Raw genomic sequence first — 16,617 nt, 5'->3', positions numbered from 1 at the left:
ATTGTTCAGACTTTGGTATTAACCCAGCAATACCAAAGGCTCAACCAGATGGAACTCGAGTCACGTCACCAATCTTCCCCATGAATGGAGGATTCCATTCCTGAGATAAGAAAATGGAGGAATGAAAGACCCCCAGCCTCCCCGCCTAACATAGCTTAGCTCAGCTGTTTTTGAATAAAGCCTGAGAGGTACTGAGGAGTTCAGTTAACAGACATGGAATAAACAGAACATTTGTGGTTAGCCACCTGGCCCCAGAGCGAGGAACTAAAAGGTCAGAAAAACACCCTGTACCCTAGATAAAAGCTAGGCGTGGCAAGTTCGGGGAGAAACCACGAACTGTCCTGGGTTTGAACCTGGCCTCATTTGAATCATCCAATCAAAACCCTGTAACCAGGCTTCTTGCTTCTGTACCCGAGCTTCGGCTGCCCGACCCTATAAAAACCCTCTGCTCCAGCCCGTGGGCGCGCCAGTCCCTTGAGCTTCTTGAGAGACTGTGTCGCCCCGGGTACCCGTGTTCCCAAATAAAGCCTCTTGCTGTTTGCATCTGATTCGTGGTCTCGGTGTGCTCCTTGGGCGAGGGTCTCTCCTGAGGGAAGACTGCCTTCGGGGGTCTTTCACAAACTTGTACAGACACTCTGGAAATCAGTATGGTGGTTTCTCAGAAAACTGGGAATCAGTCTTCTACAAGACCCAGCTATACCACTCTTGGTATATATACCCAAGGAATGCTCAATCTTACCACAAGGACACATGCTCAACTATGTTCATATCTGCATTATTCGGAATAGCAAGAACCTGGAAACACCCTAGATGCCCCTCAACTCAAGAATGGATAAAGAAATTGTGGCACATATACACAATGGAGTATTACTCAGCAGTAAAAAAAATGATATCATGAAACTTGCCGGCAAATAGAAAATATGATCCTGAGTGAGGTAACTCAGACTCAGACGGACAAACACGGTATGTACTCACTCATAAGTGGATATTAGATGTGAGGGAAGAGATGGCCAGACTGCAAAGCTCCACAGAGGCTACCTAACAGGGAAAGACCCTAGGAGGGACACATGAATGGCCCAGCGAAGAATTGGATGAGATCTACATGAGCAGAATGGGAGTTGGGATCGGCAGAGGGCAAGGAGTGGGAGATGATAACATAGGGAAATGGGAGGGTCGAGCTGGAACAGGGACAGTTTGGGAGGGCAGGGAAAGAGATACCATGACAGATGAGGACATCATGGGACTAGGAAGAGGTAGGGTGCCGGGGAGGCTCTCAGGGATCCACCAGGATGACCCTACCTGGGAGTGTGGGCAGTAGTCTTGAGGGTGCCTTGACTGGTCTACTCTGGTGACCGATCTAGTGCCCTAACCGCCATCATAGAGCCTTTGTTCAGTGACTGATGGAGGCAGATGCAGAGATCCATGGCCAGGCACCAGGCTCAGTGCCAAGAATCTAATCGATGAGAGAGAGGAGGGATTCTGTAGGCAGGGGCCATCGAGATTATGTTGGGAAGCCTTGCAGAGATGACTGTCCACACTGGTGGAAGCTGATGAACTATAGACTAGTGGCTGTGGAGCCCCCATGGGACTGGACTAGGCCCTCTGGATACTAAAGAAGGTTGTTTGGCTTGAACTGTTTGGGGGGCATCCAGATAGGGAGATCGGGATTCGTCCTAGGTGCTTGGGCAGGCTTTTGGGAGTCTAGTGCCTGCGGTGTGACACCTTGGTGCACTTGGAATGGGCTTGGGCCTGCCTAGGCTCAGTGAGCCAGCTCTGTTGACACCTCATGGGAGGCCTTGATTTGGGGGATGTGTGGATGTGAGGTGGCTTGGGAGGGAGGGCTGGGGGATGGGAGAATGAAGGAGTTGAGATCTGTGGGTGGTATGTAGAGTGAGTGGAAAATTTCTTAATAAAGAAAAATGAAAAAAAAGCAAAAAAAAAAAAAAAGAAAAAGAAAAGACAACATATTTCCACTGGAGTAGCATACAGAAGATCTCAAGAAGCTGAACTGGGGTGTAAGGGTAAGGGTATATTTCAAGCTGGCAGAAAACTTTGAAAGAATTGTCAATATGGTATTGATTTTTTTTACACACAACATCTGCAACAGAGTACTAGGGTATTGTACCTTCCAGAGCAAAGGGACCTTACAGACAGGGTAGGAGATAACATCTTTAGACTCAGATTATCCTTCACATTTTCCAGATGCCACAAGATATGGGTACCCAGGATCTTGTGCTTATTCTGATAAGTTGTTATTTTTTCTGGTGATCTCTTTCCTTGCTATGTCCCATATAGAATGGGAAGGTGGGCTCCATGTCATTGTATGCATGATGTATTGACATATTTTATTTCACAAGAGCTCACAATTGAGAACTCCTGAGAGAAAACTTTTCTCCTGACTAGGTCCAGAAGGTGCAATGTGGGCTTTAAGAGGAGAAGAGGCATCCAATGTCATCCTCAGCTGTGGAGTATAAGTGATACAACATGGAGGTGTCAAGTAAACTATGCCTATTGGTGTCGAGGGTCATCAATCACTTTCAGATTGGATTTTAGTCATGTGCAGCAGGAGGTAATACATACTTGGTAATGTAAAATCTGTTAAATGCCTATGGCTAGTGAGGTCACAGGTCTTCATGAAGAAACTACAACTATTATTCCTCTAAATGAACAAAGCATCAGACTGTCTTCTAAATAACCATATTTATATCACTCAACAATTTTCAGGATTAAACAGATAAGCTTTTTTTGTAGTATGTAAGTATAAACACAGAGATTTTTAGCTAAATGCTGAGAATAAGTAAATGTTCATGGCTCATGCAGAAATTGGACAGCTATTTCAACTCTTCACAGATCAAGAAATAGCTCAAAATAGAGGGCAATATAGAATATAAGACCTAGGGGATGGGGAGGTGTGCTATGATACATATCTGTTAGGTGTGATATGGCCATTTTAATCCTTAACAAACATCAGGTTGTGGTTACCTGCACAACAATGGCATATAATTTATCCTTCAATATTCCATTATAAATAGGGGAAGGACCCATGACATTCCACCCCTCCTGAATTTAATGGATGCTTTTAAGATGTCAACATGTATGTAACCACCAATAACTTTCCAATGGTTCAGTCATAGCTTTCTATACATGCTCATATGAACAACCACAAATAACTCATTGGTCAATGAAGACATATAAATATAGGAGGAGATTACTTGAAAAGAAGCAGATGGGAAGATGCAAAAGATACAAGATGGGAAGAAGAGATTTATGTGGTTAATATGATCATAATACATGTTTACACATAAGACATTGCCAAAAATTAGTAAAGATAAACCAAAAAATTCTTAGATAAAATAAAAATATTTCTATTAGTAGTATTTCATATATATAACCATATATATATATATATATATATATATATATATATATATATATATATGATTTTTTCCTTCAAAGAAAATCTGTTAGTGTTTTTTTTCTAAAACAGTGAATATATTTCTGACAGATAGATTAAAACATTCCCTGTGATAGAAGGAATTTTGTTTAAATATTGCAGAGAGATACTGTATTGCCTCCATTATAAAATTGTGTTCTATATATGAAAAAGTTTGTGTACAAAACATTATCAAACAAAACTGTAACATAATTTTTAAAAACACACAAAATAAGTTTGAACATAAAAGCATTATGAATATTGTTATAAATATAATTATGCAGAAAAGTATGTCTTAGAATCCCATGAGGCCAGGCATTTCGAAACACCTAGGGGACTAAAAATCACTCTCACAAATTCATGATGTCTCGAGGAAACATCTTTAAGTTCTGCATACAGTGAAGGAAGAGTTTTGGTTCCTTCATTTAGGTTTTGCTCATCAACCACAATGAACACAGCATTTGAGAAGCAGAAGTAATGTTCTCCTCTCACAGACAGAGCTGTTCTCTTGCTGTCCCTTAGATGTGCATGGAAGAGATGGAAACAACAGAGAATTTTAGTCAAGAATGATGGACACTAAACCATAGAGAATAGGAAACATATATCTTCATATATTTCCAGCACTGACATAAGGTGAGGCTCAGAGGGCCTACATTTGAATCCAACTTGTGATATTGATTTAAATCTTAGAATATTGTTGACAGGTTACTGTTTAATACAACAATGGAATTTTCGCTTCATAACTACTTGTTTTTGAGAGAGTTCGATAAATTCTAATGCCCAGATCCCTTAAATTCATCAAGATGTGACCAAAGACCATGGTTCCAGCAGCAAATAAAACACTACATGAGGAGCCAAGAGAACAACACTTCAACATTAATAATTGCTCAAATGTCCACAGTGCTCAAATAGCCCTTTCTGAAGGACAAACTCTCTTCCTTCTTTGATTCCTTTCTTCCGTGGTCCCTTTCTTAATTCCCTTCTTCCCTTCATCCCTCCCTCCAATACTTTTTTTTTATTCTTCTAAATATGTGGTCACTTACGTACTAGTACATATAAAATGTGATGTTCAATTTGGAATACAATATGCTCTGTGGTTTTTATAGATTTTTTTTAAACTAGGAACATGGTGAATGGAAGTGCTGTCATAACACAGATTGTTATTCAGATCAAGTATAAAACTCTCTCATTACATGAATGCATACTAGCACGTGCTATAAGGAAGGACACTAAAGGTCAGAAAGTGAGACTGTGTCCACCTACGTTCCAATAAGCATAAGTTTTCTACCTCAGAACTATTCAGAAACTTGAGTGGTTTAAGCTCTGGACTTGATTATTGATAATTCTGGTGTGGCCTGCCTTTTAAGAAAAGCTGAATCACCAAGACATCCAAGAAGTTTCAGAAAACCACCAGGAATAACATGAAGGGAACAGAGAAAAATCCCTTCCCCTACATACCAGAAATAAAAGGTAAGTAAAGTTGAGACATTTAGGGAATGTAGCATAGCAACACTGAAGAGAAATAGAAATGATTAAAAATCTGAAAATCATGTATTGCACAGTCACAGAGAGGAATTTGCTTAGCTACAAACACAAGAGATAAATCTTTGCTTTGCACATAATAATCTTTGATCAATAATATGATGTATTTATGGAACTTAACATTGAAGCAATTTCAAATAGGGTTTTAATTTATTAATGTCTGTTTTAAATGACAGTTCTTTTAAGATATATTTATAAGAATTTACTTATAATGATAACCATTCTACTCATATATTTTATAGTTTTGAGAGTTATGTACACTTCACAAAATGAATAGAAAGGAAATAGTAGGTTGTGTGGCTGGTAGAGCTGGGTAGAATTCTTCCCAGCATCACTACTCAGGAAAAGGTTCAGTGCCCATAGTTCTTGCTCTGAGAGTCCCTGAGCAAGATCAGAAATAGTTATAGGATTTTCAAATGCATGGCTGTTAGAGAAAAGAAGGTAATATTTCAGGAGAAATACAAGAAAATGAGTTAGTACACACGTAAGAAAATGTGTCTAAAATCAGAGGGCATTTGAAATGAGAAGGGGTTGAGTCAATGATAAGGTCATTCATAGAAAGATCATAGCATAAAATTGTGTGATGCTGTTATTCTAGCCCAATTCTTCCACTTTTGTTAATGTGTTGGATAGTTTGTAAAGCTCACACACCTTTTGTCATAAATTTAAAGAATAACTGATTTGTGGGATTTAGTTGATGTTTTGGTTGCAAATGAAATACATAATAATTATTGTTGTCTTCTAGACAACATATTGTTTTTAAATTATAAAAATGGACAATCAATTTTAGCCTGCTTTTATATCTTAACAAACTGTTAAAATGCTTTATCTTTCATGTTTTAATGTTTTATTTATACTAGCATGAGTTAGTGGCTTGTTAGATTCTTATTTTCATGTTATATACCTCATGAATGTTTTCCATATTCCTTACATTTTACATTTGACAGCATTGCATTTTGTGACAATATAGAATTTTTTTGCGAAATTCCCTCCTCTCATTTTATTTTCAGAGTACAATTTGAAAACTGAAATAATATTTCAGAATTACAAATAGGATTCTGGAATAATTTCCAATATGTTTTTTAAATGTATTGAATGAGTGAATATATTTCATTGCAATTGGAATACTTTATGATGTGATTATAATAAAAATATTTCTCTTTTGACTGATTCAATATTTCATCCCAGTGTGGCTATGTAGGCATTGCTAAATATTATGTTGATATCAACAGTCACAGTTACTTTTAATTATGGTTTTTAGAATATGAACAAACAGTGAATTTGGTTGTGTAAGGTGGCACAAGATTGCGATCCCATGATCTCCAAAATCGAAACTGGAGACTCAAGAGCTCAAAGTCATTGTAAGCTTGAATGATGCTGCGTCCTTATTAGCTGTAAAAAATCTTGTCAATTCACATTTGTACTCATGGACTATAATGCTCGAGATATGATAGTTTGTCCAACCATGTGACTATTTACACATGAAGCTGTTTTGTTATGATCTCGATGCACTTGCTCATAGAATCCCTCTTCCCTCTCTTTACCTGGACTCCTGGAGCTCTGCCTGGTGTTTGGCTGTGGATCTCTGCACCTGCTTCCATCAGTCACTGGAGAACAGCTCTGTGATAACAGTTAGGGTATTCACAGATCTGGTCACTGGGGTAAGCCAGTTCAGTTCAGGCACCCTCTCCACTATTTCTAATAGTCCAAGCCAGGGTCATCCTTTCAATCAGAACTGATGTGCATCTTAAGTAAACATAAAAGTTGAAGCTAGCATTTATTTCGTTTTAAAGTTAATATTGGCCTTTGTTTCCCTTGAAAACTTCCACTCAGTTTTGTTGTTCTGTTTTGTTGTATAAGAAAGCTGTTAAAACAGGAGTGTCTGTGAGTGAGGACAGAGCTTTAGCATTTCCCTACTGATTAAGAACATCAGACCATGCTTTGCATTGAAAACATCATATTTCATATAAATGCATTGAACCAAATGTTATACACTGCAGGAAAAATATGAAGAAAAACTCTTGGAAGCTTTGGTTTGGAAAAGCAAGAATCTCATATAAAATAATCTTCCTTGCTCTGCATCATTAACTGAATTCCCTTTATACTTTAGCACTCAACATCTCCTCTTATACTTCTGCTTACATCATTATTTTGATGTGATTTTTCACAAAAAGCTTTCAATTTCCGTAGGTTTATTAAATTTTCAAAACATCCAAATGAGACTTGTCCTACAGGAAAGGGTGGAGGTCTAAATCTGAGGAAAAAATACCTCAAGAATCTGGAGCAGTTTTTCTTTTATGTCCATGTATTGTCATTTTAAGGAATGATGAGTTTCATTCTGACATTTCCTACAAAGACACCACCCTCCATGATCTTACTCACTGCAGTTCTTTGTTCATTTTGATTTAGCACAGAAAGACAACTGATAAATGATGTGGTGATCATCTTAACTGATTATTGTCTGATCCAGTGACCCAGGGACCTTTAGGTTATTATTATTATTTTACTATTTTCTTTAGGTGTAGCTTATTTGTGGAAACAGAGTTCACATTATAGATACCAGTGAAGAACTGCACTAAGAACATTACAGAAGTGGTTGTTTTAAAGTAGATGTATGCTTCTTCTTCTTCTTCTTCTTCTTCTTCTTCTTCTTCTTCTTCTTCTTCTTCTTCTTCTTCTTGTTCTATGACTACAATTGCAAATGTGACTGTTCTTTGCAAAAAGAAGTCATTAAAATCACCACCTTTTTCTTCTCTGTATAAATATATTAATATTTTACTTGCAGATATGCATTAACCTATATACACATATGTGTTTATATGTATGTGTGTATATTCATACAGATATTCACACAGAAAAATATATTTAATAAAAAGTTTCTATTATATTCAGGAGAAGATACAAATACATTTTAAAGCCATGACTTCCTGTGGAAATTGAGTTCAAGAGCTGTAATATTTGTCTAGATGATCCACATGAAGCAGCTGAATTTACAAGTGAGTAGATTCCTCCTAGCATTATAAGGCAATACCATGAGAAATATTTTTATATTGTCTAATTTGGTTCTCCTTATAGTCATTGGAGTTGAGCAAGTAATTTGTTTATGAATATGGCTTATATTAAATTTATATAAATTTTAAACCACATTTTTATAGAATTATATTTTTCCAAACAAGGTAAAATTGTATAAATATCTTGCAAATATTTAAATTTCAGGGCTCTAAATATTTTCAACAATTAGTTTCCTCTCTTCTGTTATATCGTTTTCACAGATTTTCATACAGGTGATTGGTTCATCATCTTTTAATGGTCCATCATTTACCTTATTGCTTTCATTAAAATGCCTAATTCACAAATGACAATGGAATAAGATGCAGTACCTTTATAGACAGAAGGAGACTTACAAAGACCATATCTACTCTGAAATTCTCATTGTTTAAAAAAAAAAAACTCACTTTTATCTTGTTAATTCTCAGGAGAGGTCATGGATGGTGGACATAGTGTCTCTTAAAATCCAAGTTTAAACATCTTGTTTTTTGAACTTAAAGTTTTAGTTAAAATTTTACTCTTGTCACATATATTTGACAAGGAGGTTGAGTCGTGTCCAGTTTAATTTTTCCACTATACTTAGCCATTATGACAACAGCATCATTTTTATAACCTCCAGTCACACTGTACATTGTTTAATTGAAGTGAATATTCAACAATTTTTCCATTAGCTTCATGTTAATGGAAGTTACTGTGGTACAGAACTATCTGTGTTATAGAAAACAGATTAGTTGATTTGAATTCTAATATATTCATGTTTTGAGACAAAATTCAAAATGTTGTCAAGGTTTTCAAATTACATTTTATCTCTTCTTCTATTGGTAGATGGAGCTTCGACTCACCACTGTAGATGGCTCGGGCATACTTTGTTCAATGCAGGTAGCAGACATGATTAATAAAGTATAATCTTTGGTTTATTATTAAGGTACAGTTTCCACCTGACTTTCAATATTTTACTGCAAGAAAACTTTAGAATTTGATGAAAGCTGAAAATTTAAATATGTGTTTCTCTAACACATGTGGTTTCAATGAAAATATTAAAAATTGTGGATATTTTAAACTATTCAATAATTTTAACTCAATTCTATGTGATATCTAATGATATTTTCAAAAAAATTGGACTACTCTCTTCTAAATGGTAATAAAAATCAATCAATACAATTTTATATAAAGATGCACCCTATTCAAAATGCTGATACTGTAAATTTGTGTGATATATATTTTCCTTATAATTGCAGTTTTATGAATGCACTTTCTTTTCAAAGTCCTCAGGAGAATCATGCATAACCAAAGCTTTGTCAATGAGTTCATACTCCTGGGGCTTTCACAGAACCCTCAAATTGAGAAAATATCATTTGTTATATTTCTATTGGTCTATTTTGCAACTCTTGTTGGCAACATGATAATTGTGGTGACCATTGTCTACAGTCCTACACTGCTGGGCTCCCCTATGTACTTCTTCTTGGCATTCCTCTCCTTCCTCGATGCATGTGTCTCTTCTGTTGTCACACCAAAGATGATTGCAGATTTGGTTTATGAGAGGAAGACCATCTCTTTTGAATGTTGCATGACACAGGTCTTTGCTGTGCACTTTCTTACTGCAGTGGAAGTCATCATTCTGGCAGCCATGGCCTATGACCGCTATGTGGCCATTTGCAAGCCCTTACACTACTCTTTCATCATGAACAGGAGGCTCTGTGGTATTCTGGTGGGGGTAGCCTGGGCTGGAGGATTCTTACATTCTATCATACAAATTGCCTTCACATTGCAGCTGCCCTTCTGTGGACCCAATGTCATTGATCATTTCATATGTGACCTGTTCCCATTGCTGAAGCTCGCCTGCACTGACACACACATTTTTGTCATTTTGGTATTTGCCAACAGTGGGTCTATCTGCATTATTATATTCTCCTTTTTGCTTGTTTCTTATGGTGTCATTTTGTTCTCTCTGAGAGGTCACAGCTCTGAAGGGCGACGAAAGGCTCTGTCCACCTGTGGATCCCATGTTACTGTTGTAGTTTTTTTCTTTGTTCCTTGTATATTAATATATGCACGACCTACATCTCCATTCTCTTTTGAGAAAAATGTGTTTGTATTTACAGATGTCCTGACACCATTGCTCAATCCTATGGTATACACTTTCAGGAATAAGGAAATGATAAATGCCATCAGAAAAATGTGGAGGAGGCTGATAGTGGTTTCTGATAAATATTAAAACTTTTCACTTACATGACTGAGCAGATGGCTCAGTGGATAAAATACTTGCTGAGTAAGAATGAGGACCTTTGTTTGGGTCCTTAGCAGTCATGTTCAAAGCCAGATATGGTAGATTGTCCTTAACGTCCTATTGCTGAATCAGAAGCAGGCAGGTCCCAGGGATAAACTGGACAAGTCTTCTCTAAATAATACAGCTAGTTCAAGACTCATTCACAGACCTTTTCTCAAGGAATTGAGATAGAGAGGAATAGACAAGTACCGTCAACACCTTCTCAAGGCTCTGCAGGCATATGCCTGGGTAGGAGAACTTTCTTCAAGTTCGCACATATAACACACATACACACACACTGCCCCCCACAAGCACTCAAGTAAACATACACAAAGAAATAAAATAATTTCACTTAGCAAACTTAATGTAATGAACAGAGAAAATTCATATTTCTTATACAGGCCCTTCATGATTATTCTTTTTTTTTTCTGGTTTTTCAAAACAGGGTTTCTCTGTGTAGCTTTGCGCCTTTTCCTGGAACTCACTTGGTAGCCCAGGCTGGCCTCAAACTCACAGAGATCTGCCTGGCTCTGCCTCCTGAGCGCTGGGATTAAAGGCTTGTGCCACCACCGCCCGGCGATTATTCTTATATGAACATACATGACACATTCTGTAGAGAGTGCATTAACACTGTATGTGAGAAATCCATTTGTGAGACCATACTTTCACTAGGAATTGAATAATCAGATTGTCCTATGAAAGATAAAATTGGTTTCAATGTATATACAAAGTTAGACATGGCATTCAGAAAGGACGCTGTGAAGCTTCACATTAAATTTCACAGTTTCTGTATTGAAGATACTTTGTGCACTTATCCATCAATAAAAACAAAAAGTGACAGAATTATAACTAAAAATAAAAAACAAATAGTACTATATCCTCTTCAAAACTCTTATGAGTTATATAGATTTGGGATCTGGTTAATTTTGGAGTGCAATGTTTTTTATTTTTTTGCAAATATTTTCAAACAATAATGTTTAAAAAATAATCAAAAAATTAAAGTGAGTTAAGTCTATACTCTCATAAATCTAACGAAATAATGAAAGAGATTTAGCTATTAGACTATCTATTAAAATGATTTATGAAATACATGTGTCTTGAAATTGGGAGAAAAACTCATGCTGAGAACTTTCTAGGGCATTATATGTTTCTTAGTGACATTGAGATTACATAAACTAGAAATACATAATCAGAAAGAGCTCATGGACTCTGGCCTGTCGGCTGGGGAACATGCATGGAACCGAACTAGGCCCTCTGAATGTGGGTAATAGTTATGTGGCTAGATCTGTTTGGGGTGTCCCTGGCAGTGGAACCATGAAATGCATAAAATGATTGTTTTTGGACACTTTCCCTAGGGTGGGATACCTTGTTCAGCCTTGACACAGTGGGGAGGGATTTGGTCCTGCATCAACTTAGTATGCCAGACTTTATTGACTCCCCAAGGGAGGTCTTACCCTCTCTAAGGAGTGGATGGGGTAGGACTGGGGGATGTGGGGTAGAAGAAGGAGAGAGAGGGGGAACTGAGATTGGTATGTAAAATGAAAAAAAAAACCTTTTTAAAGAAAGAAAGAAAGAGAGAAAGAAATCTTACATTTTTTTTTTCAAATTTAATGCGTGAAGATGGATTTATTTTTCACATGGCATCTCACCATATATCCCTGGCTGGCTCTGTAGACCCAACTGGCTTCAAACTCACAGGGATCTGTCAGCCTCTGCTTTTGGAGTTCAGGGATTAAATTTACACATGGACATGCCCATAGGAGATGAGATTGTAAATCATTAGAAATTTGTGGGATGTTGGATCTATTCTAGAAGGGATAACTGTCAGGTCAAACACTATTGCGTATATTCCCTTATTTGTAAGTAGCTCTGACTCTTTTCAATTGTTTTAATTTTAAAATTTTCAGAATTTTTTTTTTTCTTAGTAGCAGAGAGCTTTATTAGGAGGAGGGACAAAAGGACCAGGCCTGGGGAGGAACAAGAGAGAAAGATGGTGGGATGGAGGGAGAGAGATCCGAGCAGAATGGGAGAGAGAGCAATTTTCAGTAATTTTAAAACTGTTTAAAACTATTTCTTACACTCTCTTTCCTAAGGCATTTTCATATGTTGTTATCTTGCTTTTCTATACTGTTTCTAACAGAAGCAGGTAATGGATAGCTAAGCAAAGCAGGTAGAAAAATGCCAAGAATGGTTTAAAATGACAGTCATGGATACAGAAATATTAGTTTCTGACTGTTGACCATTACCTAGTAAATATTACCTGATATGAGATATAATTCATGCCACGTGATGATTTTGTGTTGGGGAACATGTATAAAATTTAAATGTAAAGAAAACAAGCCATGTGTCTTGAATTCTTTTGTTCTAGAAGCAGGGTTACTGAGAAGTAGTATTTGCAGGTTTTGTTGCTGTTGTTTTCTTATGAATCGCTTCAGTTCGGCATTTCCTGTAGTGTGTTAATGGAACAAGAGTACATGAAACAGTACATTAAAATTGTTTAATGGTTTTCCAGACCTGATGGTAAGAAAGCCCTTTGTGCCTTCTTTGCCTTCCCCTCTCCTTCCATTTTCCATCCCTGATTGTCCCTCCTTCTCTTTATGCACCTCTCTTTGATGGTCTGTGGCCCAGGGTCCAGGTTGTTTTTCTGGGCCAGGTACAGGAAAGCGTGCACTGGAGTTGGGGTGGGAGGGTATGGACCACATAAGACCCGCTGTCCTGATGCTCCCAGCTTCCTTGGCCCCATGTGGCTGTCTGGCCCAAGAGGAGCTGCCCACTATAGCCCAGAAAGCTGTTAGCAGAAAGCAGAAAGGGCCTGCCGGCTCTGGAGCTGGAGTGATGAGCAGGTTCTGCAGTTTTGCTGGGATCACTCACTGCACAAAAGGAAAAGATTCCCCGCAGTGAAAAGATCCTTCAGGTAGTGTACTACCTGAAGAACTGGGAAGTCAGGCGGCTGCAGAATGAAAACCATTATTACTCTTAGGTGTTATGTGGTTACACAGCACAACTTCTGGATCTTCTGAAGGAGAAAGAATTTCACCTTAGGACTTTTTTTTTTCTTTTTTTTTTTAATTTAAAATTATTTTTATTTTTATTGAAAAATGTTTTCATTCATTTTACAATTTCAGTCTCTTTAAAATATCCAATGCCTTTAAAATATCCCAAGTCTCTATAAAATTCCCAACTCTCTTTAAAAGTTGCAAAGTATTTGAAAAATCCCAGGTGTCTTAACTGTGAGCTCCTGTAAAATTTAAAAAACTTACATATTTTATTACTTTGAGAGGGAAGAATACAAGCTTGTACAACCACTTTGGAAATCAATATGGCGATTTCTTAGAAAATTGGGAATCCATCTCCCCCAAGATCCAGCTATATCACTCTTGGGCATATACCCAAGGAATGCTCAACCACACCACAAGAGCACTTGTTCAGCTATGTTCATATCAGCATTGTTTGTAATAGCCAGAACATGGAAACAACCTAGATGCCCTTCAACTGAAGAATGGATAAACAAAATGTGGTACATATACACAATAGAATACTACTCAGCAGAGAAAAACAATGACATCATGAGGTTTGCAGACAAATGGATGGATCTAGAAAAAACCATCCTGAGTGAGGTATCCCAGACTCAGAAAGACAAACATGGTATGTACTCACTCATAACAGGATACTAGATGTGGAACAAGGATGACTGGACTGCTACTCACATCACCAGGCAGGCTACCTGGAAAGCAGGACCCCAAGAAAGACACAGGGATCGCCCAATGACAGAGAAATGGAATGAGATCTACATGAACAGCCTGGACATGAGTGGGGGTAGTGAAGGGCGAGGGTCGAGGGAAAGAGAGCTTGGGTGAGTGGGAGATCCCAGCAGGATCAACAACAGAGAGGGAGAACAAGGAATAGGAGACCATGGTAAATGAAGACCACATGAGAATAGGAAGAAACAAAGTGCTAGAGAGGCCCACAGAAATCCACAAAGATACCCCCACAACAGACTGCTGGCAATGGTCGAGAGACAGCCCGAACTGACCTACTCTCGTGATGGGATGGCCAAACACCCTAATTGTCGTCCTAGAAACCTCATCCAACTACTGAGGGATCTGGATGCAGAGATCCATGACTAGGCCCCAGGTGGATCTCTGGGAGTCCAATTAGCGAGAATGAGGAGGGTTTATATGAGCGAGAATTGTTGAGACCATGGTCGGATTAAGCACAGAGACAAATAGCCGAACGAATGGAAACACATGAAATATGAACCAATGGCTGAGGGGTCACCAACTGGATCAGGCCCTCTGAGTGGGTGAGACAGTTGATTGGCCTGATCTGTTTGGGAGGCATCCAGGCAGTGGTACCGGGTCCTGTGCTCATTGCATGAGTCGGCTGGTTGAAACCTGGGGCCTATGCAGGGTCCCTTGGCTCAGCCTGGGAGGAGGGGACTGGACCTACCTGGACTGAGTCCACCAGGTTGATCTCAGTCTGTGGGGAAGGCTTTGCCCTGGAGGAGATTGGAATGGGGGCGGGCTGGGGGGGAAGGTGAGGGAGGCGGGAGGGGGGAGAACAAGGGAATCTGTGGCTGATATGTAGAACTGAATTGTATTGCAAAATAAAAATTTAAAAAAAAAGGAAAAAAAAAAGAAACTGTAATATTTCATTAGCAGAAGCTGAAAAATCAGCTGTAATTAACAAGAGATCAGCACCACCACTGGAGTAAAACATTTTTTTTTTTACTGAGACCATGAATTCTGGTCACCTGCAGAGGAGAATCAGCTGTCATTAAAAAGAAACCAGAATCACTTAGGCAGAAACTTCCCAGGAAGTGTTTCCTTGGGGTCAACACACAGAAGCTGCAGATCAGACACCTTAGGACTTTTAATAAAGTGTTTGCTTTTCAGTGGTTGAATCACAGGCAAGTGGTTTGTGGCACAAAATACAATATGCTCTTTGTAGTGGATGTCCAGACAGGCCAAATCACCAAGATTCCCGTTCTGAAAGACCTGGAATCTGGAAGTGTGACTCAGCAGGGCTGTGGTATCCATGCAATTGAGCGGAGCCCTTCTAGAACACTCCTAGCCACAGGAGGAAACAACCTTAAACAGTCTCGGCATCTGTTGGCTGCCTACATTAGATCCTGTGTAGGTGGGTGATGATGGATGAAGGAGTATTTGTGTTGTTTGACTTTTGTATATATCAGCTATGAATTTCATGTGTGCTTCCCCAATAGTTTCTTTTTCCTAAGAACTTCTTACAGTGTGTTTGATCATTCATTGGGCACAATTTTTTCTGTGTGTGTGTGTGTGTGTGTGTGTGTGTGTGTGTGTGTGTATAGTGATATTGTGTTCCCCCAAATATTGTGTTCCCCCAAATATTGTGCACCCTAATAAACTTTTCTGGGGTCAGAGAACAGAACAGCCACTAGATATAGAGGCCAGAAAATGGTGGCACTCACACCTTTAAGCCTAGCATTCCAGAGGCAGAGATCTGCCTGGATCTCTGTGAGTTCAAGGCCACATTGGAAACAGCCAGGCATGGTAAATAGAGCCTTTAATCCCAGAAAGTGATGGCAGAAAGCAGAAACGTATATAAGGTGTGAGAACCAGGAACTAGAGCTGGTTAAACTTTTAGGCTTTTGAGCAGCAGTTCAGCTGAGATCTATTTGGATGAGGACACAGAAACTTCCAGTCTGAGGAAACAGACTTGTTAATATTCCTGATATATATATATATATATATATATATATATATATATATATATGTATGTATGAAAACCTCAAAGACTTGGGAGGACTAGAGGGATGAGATGGAGGATGGGGAAGATCTAGATGGAGAAGAACTAGATGGGAAGGGAACCAACAGATGAGAAAGAACTAGATGGGAGAATTGAGATAGTGTTTAGAGAGTATAGCAGACAAATGTAAAGAGATATCAGGCAAGAAAGGAGCTAAGTGTAAGAACAGAATTGAAACTGTGTAGAAAGATTTTTGCTCAGAAGAATAAAGTGTATGGGCTAAAGAATGCCGTGGATATGGATTCATTTGATATCATTAAGACAAGATTCCTCAGCTGCTTGTAGATTCTTCCACTGATCCCGGGAAAAGGCTGTGAGGGGGCTAGACCCCAATAGTCTTTGATATAGCTGCCAGACTTTCTGTGAAAGTTTGGGAGCCTTGTGTGCGTGTGAACTTGGGTGCTTGATGGTACTATGTCACTGATACTATTCAGAGTGAGGATTATCTGTATTAGGCTATTTATAAAAGAAACCATTTTACTTGGAGTTCAGCTTTGGGACTAGCCTATATCTTTGTGAAAGTCTGACATTATAGAAAGTG

At 38.5% G+C, this 16,617-nt stretch overlaps 1 protein-coding gene across 1 annotated transcript; it reads left to right on the top strand.

Annotated features, from left to right (window-relative positions):
- Nucleotides 1-9,269: 9,269 nt before the first annotated feature.
- Nucleotides 9,270-10,238, top strand: LOC131908317 (olfactory receptor 4C15-like). Its single transcript, XM_059259369.1, has one exon. The coding sequence runs from the start codon at nt 9,270-9,272 to the stop codon at nt 10,236-10,238; it is 969 nt and encodes a 322-aa protein (XP_059115352.1).
- The last annotated feature ends 6,379 nt before the right edge of the window (nt 10,239-16,617 follow it).

The sequence above is a fragment of the Peromyscus eremicus genome, chromosome 4 (genome assembly GCF_949786415.1).
Source record: "Peromyscus eremicus chromosome 4, PerEre_H2_v1, whole genome shotgun sequence".
In the NCBI taxonomy this organism is placed as follows: Eukaryota; Metazoa; Chordata; class Mammalia; order Rodentia; family Cricetidae; genus Peromyscus; species Peromyscus eremicus.
The sequence above is the reverse complement of the archived record's forward strand: the minus strand, read 5'-3'. Positions and strand labels throughout refer to the sequence as shown.